At 35.6% G+C, this 21,631-nt stretch overlaps 2 protein-coding genes across 2 annotated transcripts in view; one reads left to right on the top strand and one right to left on the bottom strand.

Moving 5' to 3' along the window:
* The window catches only part of Syn (synapsin), a 104,517-nt gene that overhangs the window by 14,573 nt on the left and 68,313 nt on the right, over nt 1-21,631 (top strand). The window contains exons 4-7 of the mRNA XM_065224860.1: nt 6,908-6,987; nt 7,558-7,913; nt 17,900-18,270; nt 18,700-18,804. Of these exons, the coding sequence (XP_065080932.1) occupies nt 7,673-7,913; nt 17,900-18,270; nt 18,700-18,804 (717 nt within the window). The 5' untranslated portion in view covers nt 6,908-6,987; nt 7,558-7,672. The remainder of the gene's footprint in view (nt 1-6,907; nt 6,988-7,557; nt 7,914-17,899; nt 18,271-18,699; nt 18,805-21,631) is intronic.
* Timp (Tissue inhibitor of metalloproteases) overlaps nt 18,887-21,631 on the bottom strand; it is a 42,185-nt gene continuing 39,440 nt past the window's right edge. Inside the window, exons 3-4 of the mRNA XM_065224892.1 lie at nt 19,757-19,842; nt 18,887-19,668 (exon numbers count right to left, since the gene is read on the bottom strand). Of these exons, the coding sequence (XP_065080964.1) occupies nt 19,258-19,668; nt 19,757-19,842 (497 nt within the window). The 3' untranslated portion in view covers nt 18,887-19,257. The remainder of the gene's footprint in view (nt 19,669-19,756; nt 19,843-21,631) is intronic.

Raw genomic sequence — 21,631 nt, 5'->3', positions numbered from 1 at the left:
TAATACCCTTTTTATGATTTTTATTTGATTAATAATTTTTACACACATTCCGTGATCAAATGTGTGATAATTGTGAGGTTTCAGGTATCCTCAAACAGAATTTTATTTTTCCACCAACCCAAGAAGTTATTATGAATTTTCAAGGTGGTAAAAATAAAGTCTAATGGAGAGCATTTCCAGCTCAAATCGTTAAAAAAAAATGTCAATTTTGTCTCGACCCCTTCTGATTTGAATGAAACATTGCTCACGTGTTCGCTGCTACTAATGGTTGCATTTTTCATTTAAATATGATTTTTTCCTCCAGAGTAACTTTTGAAAAGGGCGTATAAAAAAATGGATTAATTTTTTGCAAAAAACCATAACTTGAAAACAATTGATCTGATGAAAATGGCATATGAGAAAAAGTTTTAGGTAATTAAATTATCTTTGCGGAAAAATTACATTGAAAGAAAAAACTTCGTAAATTAGTATTTAAAAAACGTAAAACGATGATTATCTCAAAACATCCCCCCTTCGATCTTTATAATTTTTTTTTCAAGAAAATTGATGGAATACCCTTAAATTTCGTGAAAAGTGTATGCTGGTAACTTTCTTAAAAAGAAATCTATAATTTTTTAAACTTTTGTTGATTTTTACAAGTTGATGAAAATGCATATTTTTTAGTAAAATAATAATTTATTTGGATTTTACGCATAATTTTCGATAACTTTGCATATAGAAACTTTTTTCCTAAGTCCAGCCGTTCTCAAGTTAATGCGAATTAAAAAAATATAATTATAACAATTTGCAAAATTTAAGGCCATTTTCAAATGTTCGTCGAGATGTCCAGCAACGAGATTTTTTTTCATGATTGTATATTAAAAAACAAACAATTCATTCTCAGATATGGTAGCTGTCAGACTTACCGTTTCTATCTAGAGGCAGCGGAAGAGAAGCACGTTGATGTGGTCAAATGAAAGATTTGTTGAGATAAGAAACAGTATATATTTATTATTTTATTTTACAACTCATATTATTTGAATACATTGAATAATTTGGGTGTATCGTTTGAATTAGAGAATATTTTTACTGCAATTTGGTTGTTTGAAACTGGAATATAGCAATGATATTTTCGAGTTCCAGGAATTGGTTTCACTTTCTTAAAAATTGGATCAAATTCCGTGTCAGCCTTTTTGTATTCTTCCGTACAAACATAACAAAATGACATTTTTGTTTGAAGTATATCTGTTGACACCGAATTCATCCATGATTCTTTGTACAGGCCAAGATTTCGGTAATACGGATAATACTTGTGTCTTTTCTTCTCGAGTGCATTCCGGATCTGCGTATTTTTCCTTTAGTTGGCTCATCATTTCATCGTAATCCTTAGCCTTGGCGTTGAGGATTCCTTGGTCATCATCTTCCGAAAGATCGAATATGTGTCGCTTAACCCCATCCATGATTTCTTTGATTTTCTGTTGAGGATAACACGCGCTTCTCAGCCTCTTTGTCGTAATCGGTGATACATGGATACCCATGATGCCTTGGTTGAATGTCTCAATATTATGGGACAAACTGATTCTATTAACAACAGAATCTGCTGAAGTCGATGAAGCCTGAGACGTAACCGATGGGATGATATTCACAATGGGTTCACTCTCTATATCTATGGGTGCTGTTGAGCGTACACCACTGGTAGAAGGTTGTTCCAGATCTTGCTGCATTCCGTCATTCGAAGGCGTTTTCTTTGATGGCAAACGGTAAACTTGAAGACGACATCTACTACAAATTTTCAAAGGACTATCCAGAGGTATTTTACAGCCAAAACATTTTAATTTTTCTATTACTCCATCTGACAAGTTTCTTGTATCTGAACAACACTTTTTTGATTTAGGTAGAGGTTTACAACACTTGAAATTGTTATCCATCGTAAAAAACTACTTGCTTTTTAACTTGAAACGCTAAGAGAGATGAACTGAATGGAACAGGTGAAGAACGTTCCAATATATATATATATATATATATATATATATATATATATATATATATATATATATATATATTATACCTATATTATACCTATCTTCATTAGGTAGGGGAATTTACGTATTCTCTGCAACCTAAGCAGCGACCGTCTTTCTATAGCCTTTTTCTCTAAGGAACGCACACATATGCAGTATTGGTTTATTTACAATCCTTTGCTGCCAGCTGCTCTAACAATTTCAGTCGAAAGAATTATCAAAAACTGTTTTGAAACGCTTTTACAATGCTCCAATCTTCTCTAGTGAGAGCGACTATTGTGGGCAACCTCTTTTTATTCGGCAACCTTTCTATTTGAGCTGCGTGTTAAACAGCTGTGTTTTCATCGGCAACTCGAAATCAGCAGCATTTTGTAGTGCGTGTGTTTCATTTCAAGAAAACCTTGCTAGATTGCTTTTTCTCAGTGGTAAACATATAATCAAATTGAAGCTGAAAGCCTAATGAATAGTTTTAATGCATTCAGCGAAGTGTTTTCTTAAGAAAATCCAGTGAAATTACCGTGTCAATTTGGGTTGCAATATATTCCTGAAAATCACTGGAATTTTTGGCTCGGCATTTTCATCGAACTAGTATCATCAGCGAACATGGATATCTTTGAATCTGTTTGCTTGTTTGCATAAAATAAAGAAAAAATCAATTATGGTTTCAAGCATAAGCCTTAGAACAATTTTTTGGGACAAACATTCGAAAGGGGCACAATTTCGTTTTGAGGTTTACGACGGTCGTGCAAAATAAAACTCATTGTTTTGGCACTTGTTTGGAAGGTCTTTTAGAGCCAGACTCTCCCTCAAAAAAATCACAAAAATTGGGCAACACATATTTTCGAAAAATTGTAGGCAAAGGTTTGTTTCGGGTTTGATATATTATAACATTTGTAACAACTTTGGGGCCGAATAAAGAGAAAAATTCAATAGTGAAGGGGTTTTTATTTCTGGGCATGATTTCGTTTATCCTGAAGATGATTTTAGGAGTATCAGACTCTTGATATGTCATCAAAGCTGGCAAAAGTTAAAGTAGTGTCCCATACGCATGTAATCATTCACAAATGTCAAAAACGCATTTATTTACTCTAAACAATCATAAATGGAGCCGAATATGACGGACGTATCGGTCAAATTTTGAACCTCTTGCATTTATTGTGGAAAACCAATATATTCTGGTAATATCTAGGTACAAACATGTGGTTTTTTATGTTCTTCACACCATTATGGGGTATTTAAAGATTTGTTTTAAAAAATGGCATATTCTGAAAGAAACGAAAAAATACTATCAAGTGATTATTAGACAGATGTAAAATTTTAAATTTTCGTTCCACGGTTCCAAATTGGGTTCTGATTAGGCTCCCAAAATTTGAACTCTTTTAGTGAGAAACTGACTTGGCACAAACCATTTCAAGTTTATATGGGAATTACTATGGGAAAACTTATGTATTTGTTGATATCTATCTAAATTCGCCAGATCACTCTGCTTTAAAAAATGATAACTGTGCTTGTAGTTAATTTTCTCAGCTACAACTGTGTTCAAAACCGCTTTTCAGTCAAATGTAAGGAACAAAAGTTATAATTGATTCAAGTCACAGATGCAACTGATTGATGATTATGCAACTGTTCAGCAGACAACATATTGGTGTTTCTGGCGCATAGAATAAGAGCACAAAAATTATGGCTACTATGTCACTCTGCAGAATACAGTGTTGTCCACACAACAGCTGCTTGATCATGCCATAAGATTATCAATCTCTCAAACAATTAATGATTACTTAATTTGACATTTGGCTGAAAAACGATATTCCGCAAAGTTGTAGCTTAGAAAATTTTCCATAACATTTCAACAGTGCAATATGGAAAATGGTTAGAAGACAATAAACAAAAAGTTAAGTTTTCCCATAGTAATTCCCATATGAACTTCAAATGGTTTGTGCCAAGTCAGTTTCTTACCAAATGAGTTTAAATTTTAGGAGGCTAATCAGGACCGTTTGAGCAATGTGAAGCAAAAATTTCAAATTTTGTATGAATCTAGTGATTATTGATTGTTTTTTTAAATTATATTCTAAATTATTTTTACATCAATGAATGTTTTTCCAATTTCATTTTTTTAAACAAGTACTGAGGATCCAAGAGTCAATTCGTTAGTAATATGTTTAACGGAAATTAAAGCATTTGCACTATTTTTTAGTTTTGTGACCGAACTTCAGTTTTTTTTTTATTTAGGGTTACTTTGATAATGCTCGATGAATGTAGAAAAAATGGGTGAAACTTAAACAATTTAGTTCTTTAAATATGAAACTTTGAATGAGTATATAATCAGAAAACATCATAAGCAATAAGAATACAACATTGAATTTGTGATGGCTATATCGGAAATACTTTTTCTAAGTGATGGTTTGAGTGTTTTTTTCAATCAGGCGAAAAACACATAAATTGATTTTTAATATGTTTGTAAAATATTTAACACATACTATATAAAAACTATATACGATATCAACGGAAATACCCAAAGCTGCAATATGGATCCAATGTTTCTAATTTGGAAAAAAGCGCAGCGAGTAAATTTAATCTTTACATTATACTATCAAAGTTACCCGCTTTATCAAAGATACCCCAATTTACGGTACTAATCAGGGCTGGAAAACACCTCAGAGCGTTAGCAAAGCAACTTTATGCATGCATCTCACAACACTCGACAAAGAGTGTGTGGTTCTCTCATTTACAGCATAACAGTCTTTTTGCTGGGTTTCCCATTTGCAACCCTACGGCAAGATGGATTACTGGATTTATTTGTAATCTCATTGTTTCAATTAATAATAATACAGTAAATATTTAAATCAGTAAACGAGAAGTTTTTTTTTAAATGTTTGATTTTTTTTTTAAATAATTGAATTTTGTTTGAATCGGAGTCGGAGTCGGAGTCGGAGTCGGAGTCAGATGAGTTGGAGTCGCTCGATTTTCATCGGACCCCTGGCTCTAAGTATTACCTTTTTAATTACAGGCTGATTCGGAATAACTATCACTTTTAAAAATTGTCATAACGATTGATAGCTTGCATGATTTTTTGATATCAATATATTCCAATACTATATATATAACCTTCAACTTAGCATGCTTTATTTCAAATCCCTCATATTTGTAAAATCGGTTACAGTTATTCTGAAACACCCTGTATTTGATAAAGATCGGCACAATGCCTGATGGTATACAGGTTTTTAAAAAGTAGATTAGGATTACCCCCAATACTATGTTCAGACCATAGCTGATATTAGGTAATATAGACTGCATTGCAATGCGCACTCATAACACACATTTTCTCTGCAAATCATAATGACGTTCGATACTAGCTGTCATTGACCGTAGTATTTTTCCAACAAGCGTTTTCCGTTTATTTACTTTTTACACATAAATTTCTAACAAATAAAATGTCTTATGCTCTCCTGAAACTTTTTACGATTTTTTAAAAACTTGTAAATAATATTGTTTGTGTAAAATTGAACGATTTTCGTTACAAAATTCACATCTCACTCGACGAAAAAATGTGCTTCATTTTGAAAAAAAAAAACAAAAAAGTGATTAATTTCTCATATGCCACCCTCCAGTTCGATTCAAAACCTCAAAATGGGAGATTTCGGTGAATTAGTATAAGAAATTATCGATTTTCACTTACATTGGTTGCAGTTGTTCAAATGTTAAAAAAAAACGTGATTGTCATGACAATGATCAACGAGTCTGTGTTTGCTGTGATGATATAAGCGTTGTTGTTAAATTTATAATATTATGCCAATTATGCAAAGGGAGGATCAGGTGAAAATATCATATGCAAAATGGTCACCGCCTTTGCATAATTGGCGGTGAACATTTTTCACATGATATTTTCACCTTTCACCGAGGGGGGGGGGGCCTTTGAATAATCGGAGGTGTCTATTTTTCATATGATATTTTCACCTTGGTCCCCCTTTGCATAAATGGAGGTGACACTTTGGCATTTGATATTTTTACCATGGTCCTCCCTTTGCATAATTGGAGATGACAATTTGTCATATGATATTTTCACCTTAGTTCTCCCTCCGCAGAATAGGAGGTGCAAATGTTTCATATGATAGTTTCACTTTGGTCCTCCCTTTGCATAATTGGAGGTGAAAGGTGACGTAACTTACTTAATGTATGTGTTTCCATTTCCTCACCGTGTTTGGCTTCCCAAAAATCAAGAAACAGCTAATGCTTCATCTTGGAAATTCATGGGAATCGGAAAATATTTGTGTCTTTTATGTCACCAAAAAGCTCCATCAGAATGTTATTTCTTAACTTTCTGAAGTTTATTTAATCTTTCCTTAGAAGTTTCTTAAAGCTTTCCCCTAGAATTTTCTTCTACCTTTGCCCGTAAGTCATTTCCCAATTCCTCCTGGTAAGTTATTTCGATTTTCCTCGGGAGCCTCTTCTGGCTTTGCTCGAAAGGTTCATCTGTCTCCCGCCATTTTTTTTTCAACTTCCCCTGGAATATTGTGCTAACTTTCCCTTGAAATGGTTTTCATGAAGGATTAATATAAAAGGTTGGATGTATTATAAGAAAATTTTTAATATCAATTTGGAAAATTTCAGTCATTTGTTTTTGTTATTTAATACTTTAATTTTATAATGGCAGGGAAATTATATTTACAATGCTTATCTTTAGTTGAAATAAGCTTAAATCATTCATAAAAAAAATCAAATTACAGTAGGTATCAAAAGCAACGATTGGGCGCAATGTTACAGCATCTCTAAATAGCATTGTTTTTTGTCTCATTTTTCTGTGTGTATCTTCTTCTTCTAACTTCTCGTACATAATCCTGAAACTTTAAAGTGGAAACCCTCCAGGCAATGACTTTCTCCTTTTTTCTCTTTCTACCTTTCTCCTTTAGCAGGATCCACAAGCCGGCACACTGTCTTTCGCAAGCTTCAAAAGTAGCTTCACCAGCAATGTTAATTTCCTGAAGCGACGGTAAGTGTCTGTAAGTCCTTCCTTGTCTTCGTCCTGCATAAATTCTCCTTAGACTAAGACTACACGCATTCAACCCTCCCCCCTTTAATTAACCCTTCCCCCATCCGTTGATCTCCCACGATTCACAAATTACACGTCATACCATCGGCATGCAGTTTAAGTTATCGTTTCAGTTTTCTACGAGCTTTGACATCTCAAATTTCCAACACCACTCTTGCATTTCCTTATCCGAGAAGAAGTGCCTCACGTAAGGGCTGGTCAATTTGATTTTAGAATTGTAAATACAAAATTTGGCTTGAAAAAGATAATATAAAATTGATACAATACAGGGCACAGCTCTTCCAAGCACGACTTCGACTGTTACTATCAAGTATGGTTTTGGTTTTGCTTAAAGCGATTGAATCAATCGCATACGTACTAATTTTCAAATGCATTTTCTATATTTTCATGTATTGCTCAAATTTTAAACCCCAACATGATCGATGTGATGTGAAACGTGTAATCTGATAATATTGATCCACCATTTTCTATCCAACCCTTCTATTCCGTTTGCACTATGTTATTCTATAGTGAATTTTTACCTGGTAGATTCAGCTCGGGAGACTTGTCTTCTGAGTGTGATGATGTCGATCCCAAAGATTTACCACCAGCAGCACGACCACAACCTCCTTTACAACAGCAACCGATGCCCGGTGGTCCGCCCAATATTCCTCCTCCACCGGCACCGGGAGCGTCTGTCTCACCAGGACCGGTTCCTGGATCGGCTCCCCCAACCGGGGGGCCTGAACTGTCACTGAGTTTCGGAAAAGGACCCACCCAACGTGGAACTAGCGCACCATCTAGTCCAGCAAAATCGCGAGAAAGCCTGTTACAACGTGTTCAAAGCTTGACCGGCGCAGCACGTGATCAGGGTGCTTCCATTATTGGTAAGTGTGAATTTAGTAAACGATAAGATCATTAAACGCATGCACTTTTCCGAGTAAGAAATGGGTAGGAACGTTCCAATATTTCCGATCTTTTTCTTTCGATATTCGATAGTTTGATATCGATATATTAGTTACAATATTATTGTAAAAATTTAAATCCGATATCTCAAAATATTGAATGCATATTACATTTTTTTTCAATCCACTACCCAAGTTTAGTTCTGCAAGATTATGGGGATTATGGGGATAAAAACGTAAAAATGTATCAAAATTCAACAACTCCTGTTCGCGCAGAAGCAACTTGATCAAATATATTGGCTCTAATCGCATATCAGTCAGTGAAAGGAGGACATTTGATTTGAGGTTTGGAGATAAAGGAGGACAATGTTCCCTTTTCTTAACATTAAAGGATGACAATGAGTTTTTATCAAACGTGCGCTATCACAAAACAAATGATTTCCAAAGGTTCAATTGAGATTGTTAATAGGTAGTAGTCGTTATCAATTCAATTCATCTTCTCGTTATACTTTTAAAATATGCTTCAAACTAGCCTTCATTGTTGATACTTGGAAATGTCTAGTTTATCTGTTTTGCATGTAAACTACAGCCTCAAAACCATCCCAAATTTTATCATGTACAGAAATCAGGATACATCAGGATTGAAACCAATATGAAAAAGGAACTTATAAGCTACTTATTAATTTTACCATTGATTCAGCATAGCATTTTAAACCGAAACCTAAAATCCCATAGAACCAGAATGTCGAAATCAAACACATGTTGGATTCAATCTAAAGTGTTCCATTTGGTGAATTTCCACTTACATTTTAAAGATTGTAAATTTTCAAATAAACCTGGTCTTGCACCAAAATTATTTCTGACCGACAAGTAATCCATTTGGACAAACACCTTCTCGAAAATTGATCCATCAATTAGTATAAGATATTTTCGAAATGTCAACATTAGTGAAAATTCCCCAATCGATTTACAGTCTAAGGCTGTGTTCCATTTGGAAAATTTTCACTTGAATTTGACTCTTCGTAAATAAATTATAATGTTCAAAAATCCTTCTGTTGTTGATCGTCCGATTTTTGAGAAATAGTTTGTAAAAAATGATTCATAGTATGTCAGAAATAAGTCTGGTAGAATGGAAGGTTTATTTGAAAATTTTCCATCTGAAAAAAATTTAAGTGATAATTCACCAAATATGCCAGAGACTAAATGTAGGGCTGTTGGCAGTTGTAGTATAAGTATACTACAAGCAGTACTGCTGGTCCCACTATCGAATGGCATTTGCTAGATAAGATGAGGTTGCGACATAATTAAACAAACAAGCCCTACAACAATATGTTACTGGAAAAAATTCAAGGACTAAAACGGACGACATTTTCGGGCAAAAGGAGGATGTAGAAAAAATATTGAAAAAGGAGGACATGTTCGCCTTTAGGATACCATATGGTAACCCTAGTCCCATATGGATTTTCGTTATTTTTGAGATAACAACGCTATCCACTGTCAATTGGCATCTACTTTCATATTATGCGATAAAACTATCGATTTTTATAATTAAAAATTTGAAAACAACATGAAGTCAGTTTGTCCCATCAAGCAAAGTAGTTGCATATCAGTCCCATCCTGAAATTAAATCGTCCAGAGGCTACGTTACAGTTTTACTTTTTAAATCGCCATATTTTTCGCTGATATCCCAGCTGCATTGCTACTGATTTTAACTTGACATTTATCGATTAATTTACTATGATTTTTTTTAATATTTACATGGAAATTGCACTTCTTAACTTCAAATGCCATTTTCTCAATACCTACTTTTTCCATATGGGACTGATATGGGATTATAGGCAGTATAGTCGTTCTAACAGAAAAAAAGTTTCCGAAACCAAATAGAACTGGTTTCATCTTGGGCAGGATAGTGCAATAACTATTTTTTAAATCGTCATACCTAATACGTATTTTTACTAGAAATTTCTGAAATTTTCCCCGAGAATTCTTTTATTTTATGATATTCTCTCATTGAAAAAATACTTTGAATTTATATTTTTTTATAATATTGAAATTGAGATACAACAGATCAAATTGCCAGTTAGCATATATCGGCACAAGCTTTTTATAAGTTGACTATAACAATCTACAAAACAAAAATAAAATATCAAAGACTATCCGCAACGTCTAATGCCATTGGACACTTCATCGCCGAGAAAACGCTGACTGAACAGCTGTTTATCCTGAACGATGGATCGCACACTCGGATTGACTCAGCAGTCGATTCATCATCAGCCATAGACCTCTCGATCAGTTCAGAAATGTTAGCTCCCAAATTTATTTGGCGAACTTTCTCGGAAACACATCCCAAGTAACCAAAAGTTCCGCATTCAATTATTGAAATCACTTCCAAGTTCCATAAAGTTCAAATAATGTTCCGAGCAAACCTGCAAGTTCCATAAAGTTCAAATAAAATTCCGACAGGACTTTCAATTTCTATAAAGTTTGAATAAAGTCTTGATTGAACTTTCAAGTTCCATAAAGTTCAAATAAAGTTCCAACAGAACTTTCAAGTTCCATAAAGTGAATAAAAATCTGACAGAACTTTCAAGTTCCATAAAGTTCAAATAAAGTTCCGACAGAACTTTCAAGCCACATGAAGTAATCCGCACAAGTCTTTATTAGTAACAAAATTTAATGTACGTAAATATGAAATGATCAGTGGACCGAATAAATCATAATTCTTATATTTTTTTGTATTCGGTATGCGATCTACGATTGCTAACCACTGCACCACAAGTGTGTTGGAATACACCTTTTTAAAATTCATCAAGGTGTTGTGTTTCGTATTCAAGTCAGTCAGCGGGCACTGAAAACTCTAACAGTAGGCGGGACAACAGCTCACTTTAATATATGTCAGATGACGTAATGGTTCGTGCTGGGGCTCTCAAGTAGACGGACTGGGTTTAATTCTTCAAACAGCTCCAATTCTACTTCTAATGCTGATAAATCAATACACATTAATACCTGCCTTTAGAAATAACTTTCATAAAAGTGCGGACTAAATATAGAATTTGGCGTAGAGGACAAAAACTTTTTTTAATTTATTTTCTAAAAGTTCCGTTCAAGTTCCGCCAGAAGCTGCTTAGAATGCTCTTCAATTATGGTACCGGAACATTCAAATTCTTATAACGACTTAAAAATGAGGCTGCTTAGAATTCTATAGACTACCTTCAACCAAGCTGCTTAAGCCACAAATCTCGCGTCACTTTTCAAATAGACCAATGTAACAAATGTAAACAAATCGAGTTAAGCGATACAAACTATTGCTCTTCTGTCATTGTATGTGATACAAAAACATCCATCCAAATTTACTTTCATTTATTTAAGATAATCATTGATCAAAAATTGTCCAATGTACAGTTTGAAATGATGGATACATGATTGTTACTTCGGTCATTCGGACTGCCAACATGATTGGTGCTCATTTTCCAAAGGCGGGGCCAATCTAAAGTTAGGTACTATACTCTGAAATCTGAGAAAGGGAATCTAGTATAATGTAGACAAAACGTCCAATGTAACACTCATTGATTATGTCATTGAGAAAAATCGTCCAATGTAACATGTCCGATGTACAACTCGACTTGTCAAACCGTCCTATGTGGTTTTTTCTATGTTGTAGCATGAAATTCAAAGTAAAATTGTGATTTTACCGTTTCTTCTGAATTTTCAACGTTATTATACACTGACTACATTAAAAATAGTATTGCAAAATGTATTGTTTTTAAACAGTTAAAATAATAATCTGTCGAACTTCAACTTCGATTTTCTCAAAATGGTGGATATGTTACATTGGTCTATTTGAAAAGTGACGCGAGAAATAGCCTTTTATAATGGTCCTTTATGTTCTACTTGTTGCACTACCAGGAAAAAAGCACTTCAAAGGATTCAGAACAAAGTTCTGAAGATGATTTTGAAGTTGCCTCCCTGGTACAGTACTACCGAAGTACATATAATTTCGAATGTTGAGACTTTAGAACAAATGTCCGACAAAATAATTATTAATTTCAGGCAAAAATCGTTGCAATCTTCATTTGCAACGATTAATTCCCTTTATACTTAGATAAGATTTAGTTTTAGTTTTTAGTTTTAAGATATCAATTGCTATACTGACATGCAGGTTTAAAAATCCTGTTTAAAATACTAAAATGCCAAGGCAGGAACAATGTTAAAATACTTAGATATATATCATAACAATTAAGGCTGGTAAGTTACTGTAGTAACTGGAGAACCTAGGTTTGTTTTTCCTCTGTTCGGGACAAAACACCACTGCGACCAGTAATTTGATCTATTGTAGTATATCCCGTGTCCTTACTTTAGTGCATATCGTATTACTCCATCACTATTGAGAAATGATGAAGTATTCGGTTTTGATACAGTTGTCATTCTTGCCTTCATCGGAAGGAATCGATTCTAATTGAAAGGTCCCGCTATTTTTTACCCTTCGGAGTGTTGGAAACCCTCCAAAGGCGCGCCCCTTTGTCAGTCAAAATTATATTCCTTAGCAACAAAAATAAGCTATGACACCGATAATGACCATGCATCAAACCCTAGTCTTAACCACCTCAAACTAGGGAACAACGAATAGAAGATTAGGAATCACATAGATAAAGACTAACTAACTCATTTTTTCCTTGTTTCAAGATCATCCTCGGTGGACAAAGCCGAGTCTTGTCACTATCAACAAGGCATAAAAAGTAACAAGGACTAAGGTCTGTTCCTTTGATTACTGAAAAATCCTGTTCCCCTAGTTTGAAGTAGTCAAGACTATCGGTGGTAGATCTAACATCCCGTAACGTACCACGAAAAGGTGATCTACCCACGTTACGGGGCAGCACCAAGGTTAAAATGAAATGTAATTTATTTTGAATTTAGAACAAATAAAGAGTTAAAAACAAACAAAAAGAAATAAAAAGCGAATGATGCCAAGTGTCAATCACGGGTAGAATTCGTAGGAAAAATATCTCAAAGCCCCACTCGGCATAGGACGTAGTGTCTCTACATGTCCCGCCTCTATAGGGTATCCGATGCTCCGATAACTTCATCTATCCGTCAAGACTGCGCCACTGGAGCTGCTCAACAGAGTATGGCGTAATGGTATTTTTCCTAGCAGCTGGTGAACTATAATACAGTCGGAATTTTCTGGTTTGGCCACCACCTTAGCCCAACTAACGGATGCATTTCGATGATTTGATGTGTTTGTGATGATTTCACAAAAAAAAAACATATTCAATTACAAGCAGAAAAAGCATAACATATGTATTACGTACTAAATTTTTGTTTTTCTTTCTTCGAGAATTTCAAATGAAGCTCAAATGTTTCGAACAAATCAAGCTGAACATTCCATTAGGTCCTAAGTAACATTAAAAAACGGGGCCGGTGGTATTGTGGTAAGCAGGCCTGGGTTCAATCCCAGTCGGCGCCGCCGGGATATTCTGAGGCATAATATCTCTGATCATGCCTTCCTTCGGAAGGGAAGTAAAGCCTTTGGTCTCCGGTTCATGAGTTGATGGGTCGATAGGTAGGGTCCAGGTGTAAGAGCTGCCTCCCTGGCGTCGGTAGCATTGGTGCTCAGCACGGAAAATAAGATCGTCGGAAAACTAATCAAGGAAAAAAAAAAAGTAACATTGACAGATTCTCTTCATCGACTTTTTTTGTATCCCCACGACCATGTAAAGATATTCCCAGGGATTTTCAGTGCAAAGATCGATAGAAGAAGCTTTTATCTGGCATCTAATATGAAAAACACACCAAGAAACGGTTATGTGCTCAAGTTATCAACGAAAGAGAAAGCCGACGAGGAGAATCGATTAATATTACTTTGGACCTAATTCAATGTTCAGCTTGAAATACCAAATGTTTACATTCCTTACATATAATGCGCAGTCAAAAATGCGTTTGCTCATCCTTTGATAAAGTTTATGTTTGACTATCAGATTAAATTTGACATGAAATTTTGACATCCAGTTGCTTTTTAATTGGGTCATGGCCCAACCAGCAGAGGCCCCACTAAAAAGCAGCCCAAATATTAAAAGCCCAACCCGCGAATTTCGACTGCAGTGCCAATTCCGAAGCCAAATTCTCCAAAGTCCCATCCAGGGGTTAACTGTTGACGTTTTTTACTACACTCGTTTCGTTGTCGTGCGTGACAGTCTGTTTGTATTCGTACTCTCATGCTTTATGGGGTGTTTACATCTGTGCGGATTTACTCGATTTACTCGTGCTAGTGTACTCGCCAACTAGCACGAATTTCAATTGCTCCTGAAATTCCATGCTGGTAGACGCTGATGCCATGTTTATATTGTGCTAGTGAGCTTTTTTGCTAACAGTTAGCTCATTAGCGCTAGTGAAATAGCATAAGTTTAAACACCCCATTACCGTCGTCTCTCTCATACAACGCAAACATTCACGCAAAAAGAAAATTAACAAATAACTGTGTGATTTCGTTCTAATTCGTCAACTTGGTGAAAATTAAACCATTTATGATCAGAAATGTTATTACTAGGACATCGTTGCTTGCTATTTTCAGAATTCACACAAGCACAACATCAGCAGTTTATTATGAGAAAAACTAAAATACATCCATTCGTGACGGTCTTCAGCGACAGTGTCGTATGACAGAGCCTGTCATATGACATCTTAAATTGGTACTGTAATTTGATAGCTTGTTTTGAAAGTGTCAGAAGTAAAGGCAGTCGATTATCACAGAAAATGTGACGACTACGGTGACCGCTTATAAGACTGGTTCCATCATACATCCTGGAGAAAACGAAAATGATGAAGAAAGAAGATGATGAAAAGATAGAAGAATTAAAGGTGGAATGGATAGAGAAGAAGAAGTGAAAACAAAAGATGTAATGCAATAAGCAAGCAAACGACGAACCAGAAGCATGGCATTCGTGTCGGATTTCTTTTATCTGTAACCGATCTGTTTGAAGATGTAATGTCATTAATAAAATATTTAAAAAAAAAAACAGTTTTACCTAAATATTTGTCTACGGCAAAGTTGAAGTGATTAAAAACGTAATTTTAAACTACTCGAATGATGTGACCCATTGTTTCAATAATTTAAATCTTCCATTCAATGGCTCTTAATAAAAGCTACAACATCTCATGATTATTTTTTTTTTAATTTAGCGTCCCGCTATTTGAAATGTCAAAGAATAAGAGAAGCATATAAAACTTGACGAAATTGCTAAAAATGTTGGGAAAAAAAATTTCGCTATCGTACGTCGTGTTTTCTTATATTTCGTTAACAACAATAACCTTATTTGACGCACTATAAATATTCAAATAAACTCAATCAATAATGATGGATTGTTGAAGATTTCATTGCCGAGCACGTACTCCAGCTGCATTATAATCCTTAATTAATGAGTTTGGCCTTTCCGGAACAGCCATAGCCATGAAAGAACTATTTAATCAAATCAGTTCTTAGTTGATTCTTCAAAATAGTAATGTATTGTAAAGAAAGATGAATCAGTACACGTCTAGAGATTTCGATGTGGGGGCATAGGGTCATCACCGATTTAGTTTCTATTTGACCTTTCAGTAAATGGGATAGGCTTGCCCGACTGTCCGAAGAAATAAAATATCTTTTAGGAATTGTAACATGATAAACAACGGTTCCCATACAGCTAATGCAATTTCTAATCGAATTCCTGTTATTTTTTCCTTCCTTTCGGCTTCTTCGTTTTGGACAAAAAATAATTGGGAACACTATGAGCCTAATTTGACACAAACATCATATAACCTTGCAAAATCATGATAAAATTACATTAATAGTACCGGAACACCGTTGAAGCTTATGTTGTTCGAGTTAAAGACAATTTACTATTAATAATTGATTTTAACACGAAACCCGATAAAATCTGATAAACCAACTTTAAGCTTCTTTGTTATAACAGACGAATGTTGACTTTTTTTTTTCCTCTGTTCGGGACATAACACCACTGTGAACAGTAATTTGATCTATTGTAGTATATCCCGTGTCCTTAGTTTAGTGCATGTCGTTTTACTCCATCACTATTAAGAAATGATGAAGTATTCGGTTTTGATACAGTTGTCAATCTTGCCTTCATCGCATGGAATCGATTCTAACTGAAAGGTTCCGCTATTTATACCCTTCGGAGTGTTGAAACACCCTCCAAAGGCGCGCCCCTTTGTCAGTCAAAATTGGATTCCTTAACAACAAAAACAAGCTCTGAAACCAATAATGACCATGCATCAGAACCCTAGTCTTAACCACTTCAAACTAGGGAACAACGAATAGAAGATTAGGAATCACATACATAGATGAATACTAACTCATTTTTTCCTTGTTTCAATATCATGCTCGGTCCAGGCAACCCGAGGACTTATCACTATCAACAAGGCATAAAAAGTAACAAGGACTAAGATGTGTTCCTTTGATTACTGAAAAAAAAACTTGTTCCCCTAGTTTGAAGAAGTCAGGACTAGGAATCGGTGGTAGATCTTACATCCCGTAACGTACCACGAAAAGGTGATCTACCCACGTTACGGGGAAATGTTGACTTAGACGCTTGACAGATTTTTCGCTCATATATTGGCAAAACAAAAAGCTATCCACAAACAGTTTTTCGTAACGAATGTAAAGGTTGAGTGTTAATAAAATACTAGTGGTTGATCTTTCGTGAAATACTTATCTGAGTGCGGGTTCAATACAAAAGTCCGTCAAGTTTGGACCTACGTGAAATATGGTACCTCCACGGTACATGCTAAATGTATCGGGGGTAGCACAACGCTTCCCATCGATACTGAGGAAAATAGTGCAAGTGAAATTTAAGGGTGGGAGCTTGAAAAAGGAAAGGTGTTGATTTTTGAAGAGCAAAACGCCTACCGTGGAAGCACCATACTTGACGCAGTTAAGACAATTTCAAATTCAAACATGTTCTAAAAAATGAGAGTCTTACCAATTCAATCAATATTTTACACAGTAATAGTTCAGTAAATACAGAATGTAGGAAAAATAAATAAAACGTAAATATCTGTTAATTTCTTGATGTTATAATTAATTTCTGTTTGGTACTTTGGGTTCCTAACTTGACGCATAGAATCTGTAATGTGCCTTATTTGACGCAAGGTGTTCTTTATTTGACGCACTTAAAAAAATAGCTTAATTTCAACAAAAAACAAGTGTTTATTGAATGGTTGATGAAATATGGTAAATATACAAATCATTAAAGATCAAACAATCAATTTCATCTTCTTTGGAGCAGATTTAGGTTTATTTTCAAGACGTTTTGCTGCGGCCAATTTCTTCGCTTCTCTGGCTGCCTTTTTCTCCGCTCGAATTTGTTCTTCCTTCTGTTTGTCTGCTTCCATCCTTTCAAACCACGCTCTATACTCGTCGCTTGTAGCGACAGCAATAGGATTAGCTCGTCTACGTGAATTTGGTTTGGGCTCCATGTTTCACATAGAAAATAATAAGGGCCACTGTGAGCCTAAATTGACGCAAAACATTTTCGTTAAATAATGTGCTCTAAACATACTATATATTGCTGAATCAGCTGTTAAACGTAAAAAATACTTACAGTTTAATAGTTAGTAACGTATTATTACACAAAAACTGATTTTCTACGTGAAAACTAACAATAAACATTAAACTTGCTCCTTAGCGTTGTTGCTACGATGAGAAAAAAATGACGCATTTGACAGATGGCTTTTTCGTTTTGATTTTGATTGCTCTTATTAGCAATAAACAAAGTATGTTTTTTGTTATGAATGGGTGGCATGAGTGTAAACAAAGGACAGAAAATTACAATTTCGGTGCAATTCAAACCGAAACAGGAGTTATGATCGAATTGATTGGAAAGTGCGTCAAGTTTGGACCCGCGTCAAATATGGTGCTTCCACGGTACTTTCATAATCTAAACCGCATTTCTTGTTGTCTTCATTATGCTTCGCAGGAGCGGCCGTTTCCACCGCAGCCCGTGTTCAACCATTCAACAAAGACAAATGCTTCACACTGTTAGTGCTAGATGATCAAAATACCGACTGGTCAAAGTATTTCCGTGGCAAGCGCCTTCACGGAGACTACGATATACGGGTAGAGCAAGCGGAATTCCGAGAAATTTCTCTAACGGCCAACGCTGACGCCGGTCCTCTGGTGGCATTCAATCGCGGCAGCTCTAAACAGCCAAAATCCTATCGCCCGGATTTTATCCTCGTTCGCCAGGCACCTCGGGATGGAGCTAAGGACTATCGATCAACGCTGCTTGGATTGAAATACGGCGGTGTACCCAGTATTAATTCACTGCATTCGTTATACCAATTCCAGGTGAGCAACGATTGGTATAAATTTTAGAATCCATTTATTTTCCTGCATCACACAGACATGGTTATTAGGAAGCAACCCGAAATTAGTTTAAAAGTCTAAAGCAACCGAACAATTGTCCAAGTGCTATGAATGTTTGGCTTTTGCTTGGTAGCCTCAGGATTTTAAATTACCGCAGCGCACGCTCCGCTTCACATCTCCAATAAACGTACCCAGCACATCCCCATTCGATAACGATATACAAAACAATATTAGAAAAGCTTTGCTAAATGAACAAAACCAAAATACAAGAAGCTTTGTGCTACGATAATAAACAACCGACTGAACTGTAAATCTTGTTGGACTATTTTTCCTTTTGAGCATAATTTAGCATTGCAAATCATCACCTCAGCAAATTAATTTATCCCTTTTACAACTTCCACATGCACACAGGACAAACCATGGGTATTTGCACACCTGCTACAGCTCCAGCGTCGCCTCGGAAAGGATACATTCCCGCTGGTAGAGCAGACCTTCTTCCCGAACCCTCGTGATATGGTGAGTATTATTTGGTATATTTTTTGTTTAGGTTGGGCATCGGATATCCTTGAAGAAATTGGTATTTTGCTTGACAGATCTATTTTATTTATTACTTCAATTGTTTTTTTTTCCTTCAAAAATTATGCAACTCTTAAACACTAACGTTATTTGTACTAAAACATCATAGTTTCTGAAAGTACACAGGAGCTTCATACATTACTTTTCATATAAAAAATAATAAATATGCACATGAGGTTTGGGAAATAAATCATTAGCCGTTTACATTTTTAAAATAAATAGTATATGCTTCTTGACAATAAATATTATTAATGTTTATAAAATAGTAATTTTACAAAACAGCGATTCGATACCCATAATAGTCTTTATGGCTGGTAGAGGAGTGAATACAAATAGCATGAAAATAATTACAGCACAGAATAACTGACACCCTAGTCGTTGCTAGTCGTTCGTTCATTCTCGAGTGTTTGCTTTACACTTTCGATACATCGGTGATGGGCGCCAGTGACATTTGGCTGGAGCTCCGTCGATCAGATGTCCCCGGGTTGGAACGCACGATCCATAATCAGACTCACAGGTAGCCCATGGGTCCCAATTACATGCACCGATCGATACATTACAACTGCCAGTATGACAATGCTTGATCTTGCACGGGCAACCCTTGCGGTAGATGCCAGCCAAACCACGCTTTTCTACAATCTTCAGATCCGAGTATTTGCGCACAAAGCTGCACAGCCCAACGTGAATATCTCGCGCGGCGATCGCATACAGTTGGTTGACTTCAAGCTGCAGTCCACACATGGAATCCGTCGGTGGCGTTATGAGCTTTCCTTGCTTGAGTAGCTTTTGGGCTCGCAGAGACATCTGTGGAGGAAAGAGAAAAATATATTGAAAGCTTTTATCGTAAGCGCTATGCGCACCATCTATTGGGGTAATGTTCCTCATTATGTACCTTATACTCCTTTTTTATGGCGATCTTGTAAACGTTATTACCGTCATGCTTTCGGTTAGACTTTCTAAGAACCTGCGCCACAATGACTGAAACAAAAAAAAAAAGACGATTGTTGAAATATAACAAACTTATAAGCAAGTAATTTATGACTTAGTCAATAAATTTAACTTAAATTTACACCTGTTGCGACTAGGTGTTCCAGTAATGGTGCAATCCTAAAATGTAAATCCCATAAATAGCAATAGAAACACAACACAATAGAAACAGATTGACGTAGGTAGAGCACATACCCTACGCAAAAAAAATGAATTGTTGCTTAAATGTACACCTTGTATTTTGAGCTACAAATGGCAAAAAACGAGCTTGTTAACCCTTTCCTTCCTCACAGGTGATCCACAACTTTTCGTCAAATACAGCCTAAAATAGTTCAATTGATTTAAGCTTGTATGTGTAATCATTATTTTCATCCAAATCTATTCTTGTTGTTTCAGCATTTCAACTATTGAAAAAAAAAATTAAATTATCAAGTTAAATTTGTTCTAGCACTTTTTTTAAAATGCATTTTTCATTTAAAAATAACGCAACATCTTCTGAACGGGATACTTGTAATACAATATTGCCAAGTTTTGCGGTTCCGCATAAAAAATAATCAAAAGAAGAGCCTAACCACCTATTCGGGGAATCAGCCGTCGTTATGTGATATGGTGATGTGAACACGACGTAAATTATTCTACGAGTAATCTAGAAAGAGTTTACAAGAAACCCTCGACAAACACACACCCCGCGCCCACCCCACCGGTATGAAAGTGCGAGTAAGTTTCTGGATTTGTATGGAATCTATTTTGTCGCCGTTATCGATCGCTCCTGTGACAAAACTGATGATGTCAGCATCGTAGTAAGCATCCACACACACATCCTGTCCATGAAATTCCTGTTAGAATTCAAATCACGTGTGTCCAAGGTGATAATCAAAGGTTCCGCAGAAGGAAGAAGTGTTAGTTTGTTTACTAAAATGAACTAAGACGAATGTGTTTTGCTATAATTAACACTCCTGTTTATTCGCGAAATTCCCATCACTTGCGTAGGAAATCGATTAGGCAAGGCATTTGTGACCAGAATATATAGGTACCTTCCATCCGTAAACTTTTTTTTTGGCAATATTAACGGCTAATACTAGCGGACCGTGAGTTCCATCCCACCTGTGATTATCCGCCATGACGTGTGTGCATTTTCCGCTTTATAGGCACCGTTAAAGGTTGATTATCCTCGTTCATCACGAGAACCATGTCCATAAGCGATTAACTTGTACAGCTTTTCACTAAAATTTAGCGATATATTTAATGTACTTTGTTTTACACAAGCAAAACAAAGTACATCACATTTAATGTACTTTGTTTTGCTCGCCTGGATCATATGTTGATCTATGCTTTGAAGTTAGATGCAAGGGGACGCGGAAGTATTTTTTTTTTTTCTAAAAAATCGGAGGTAATTGTCATGTGACATAGCAAGTACATCTATATTTAACGAAAGAGGACCTTACTCGTTCTTTGGAAACTTTACATCCAGAGGTGGCAGACTCAGCGCTGCGAACCAAAGTGTGACTCTGAAGCATATTGAAAAAAAGCCCTGATTCATCAGCGTTAGAGATTTGATCAGCAGATTAATTCTCTCCTTCGAAACACATCTTTTTGAATGCTTCTACACTTCTTAAGTCACTCGTCAGCTTCTCTCCAAAATTCGTTAAATTTCTAATACCATACATTTTCTTAATATAACGAACCCATATTTTGAACTGATCCTGGAGAAATTGTCAGCAATTTCTAATTCAATAGTGAATGTACGAGCTTTCCCCCACAAGAAGACTTATGATGACAA

The sequence above is a fragment of the Ochlerotatus camptorhynchus genome, unplaced genomic scaffold (genome assembly GCF_037179485.1).
Source record: "Ochlerotatus camptorhynchus isolate MF236.1 unplaced genomic scaffold, CSIRO-AGI_Acam_v1.1 ptg000216l, whole genome shotgun sequence".
In the NCBI taxonomy this organism is placed as follows: Eukaryota; Metazoa; Arthropoda; class Insecta; order Diptera; family Culicidae; genus Ochlerotatus; species Ochlerotatus camptorhynchus.
The sequence above is the reverse complement of the archived record's forward strand: the minus strand, read 5'-3'. Positions and strand labels throughout refer to the sequence as shown.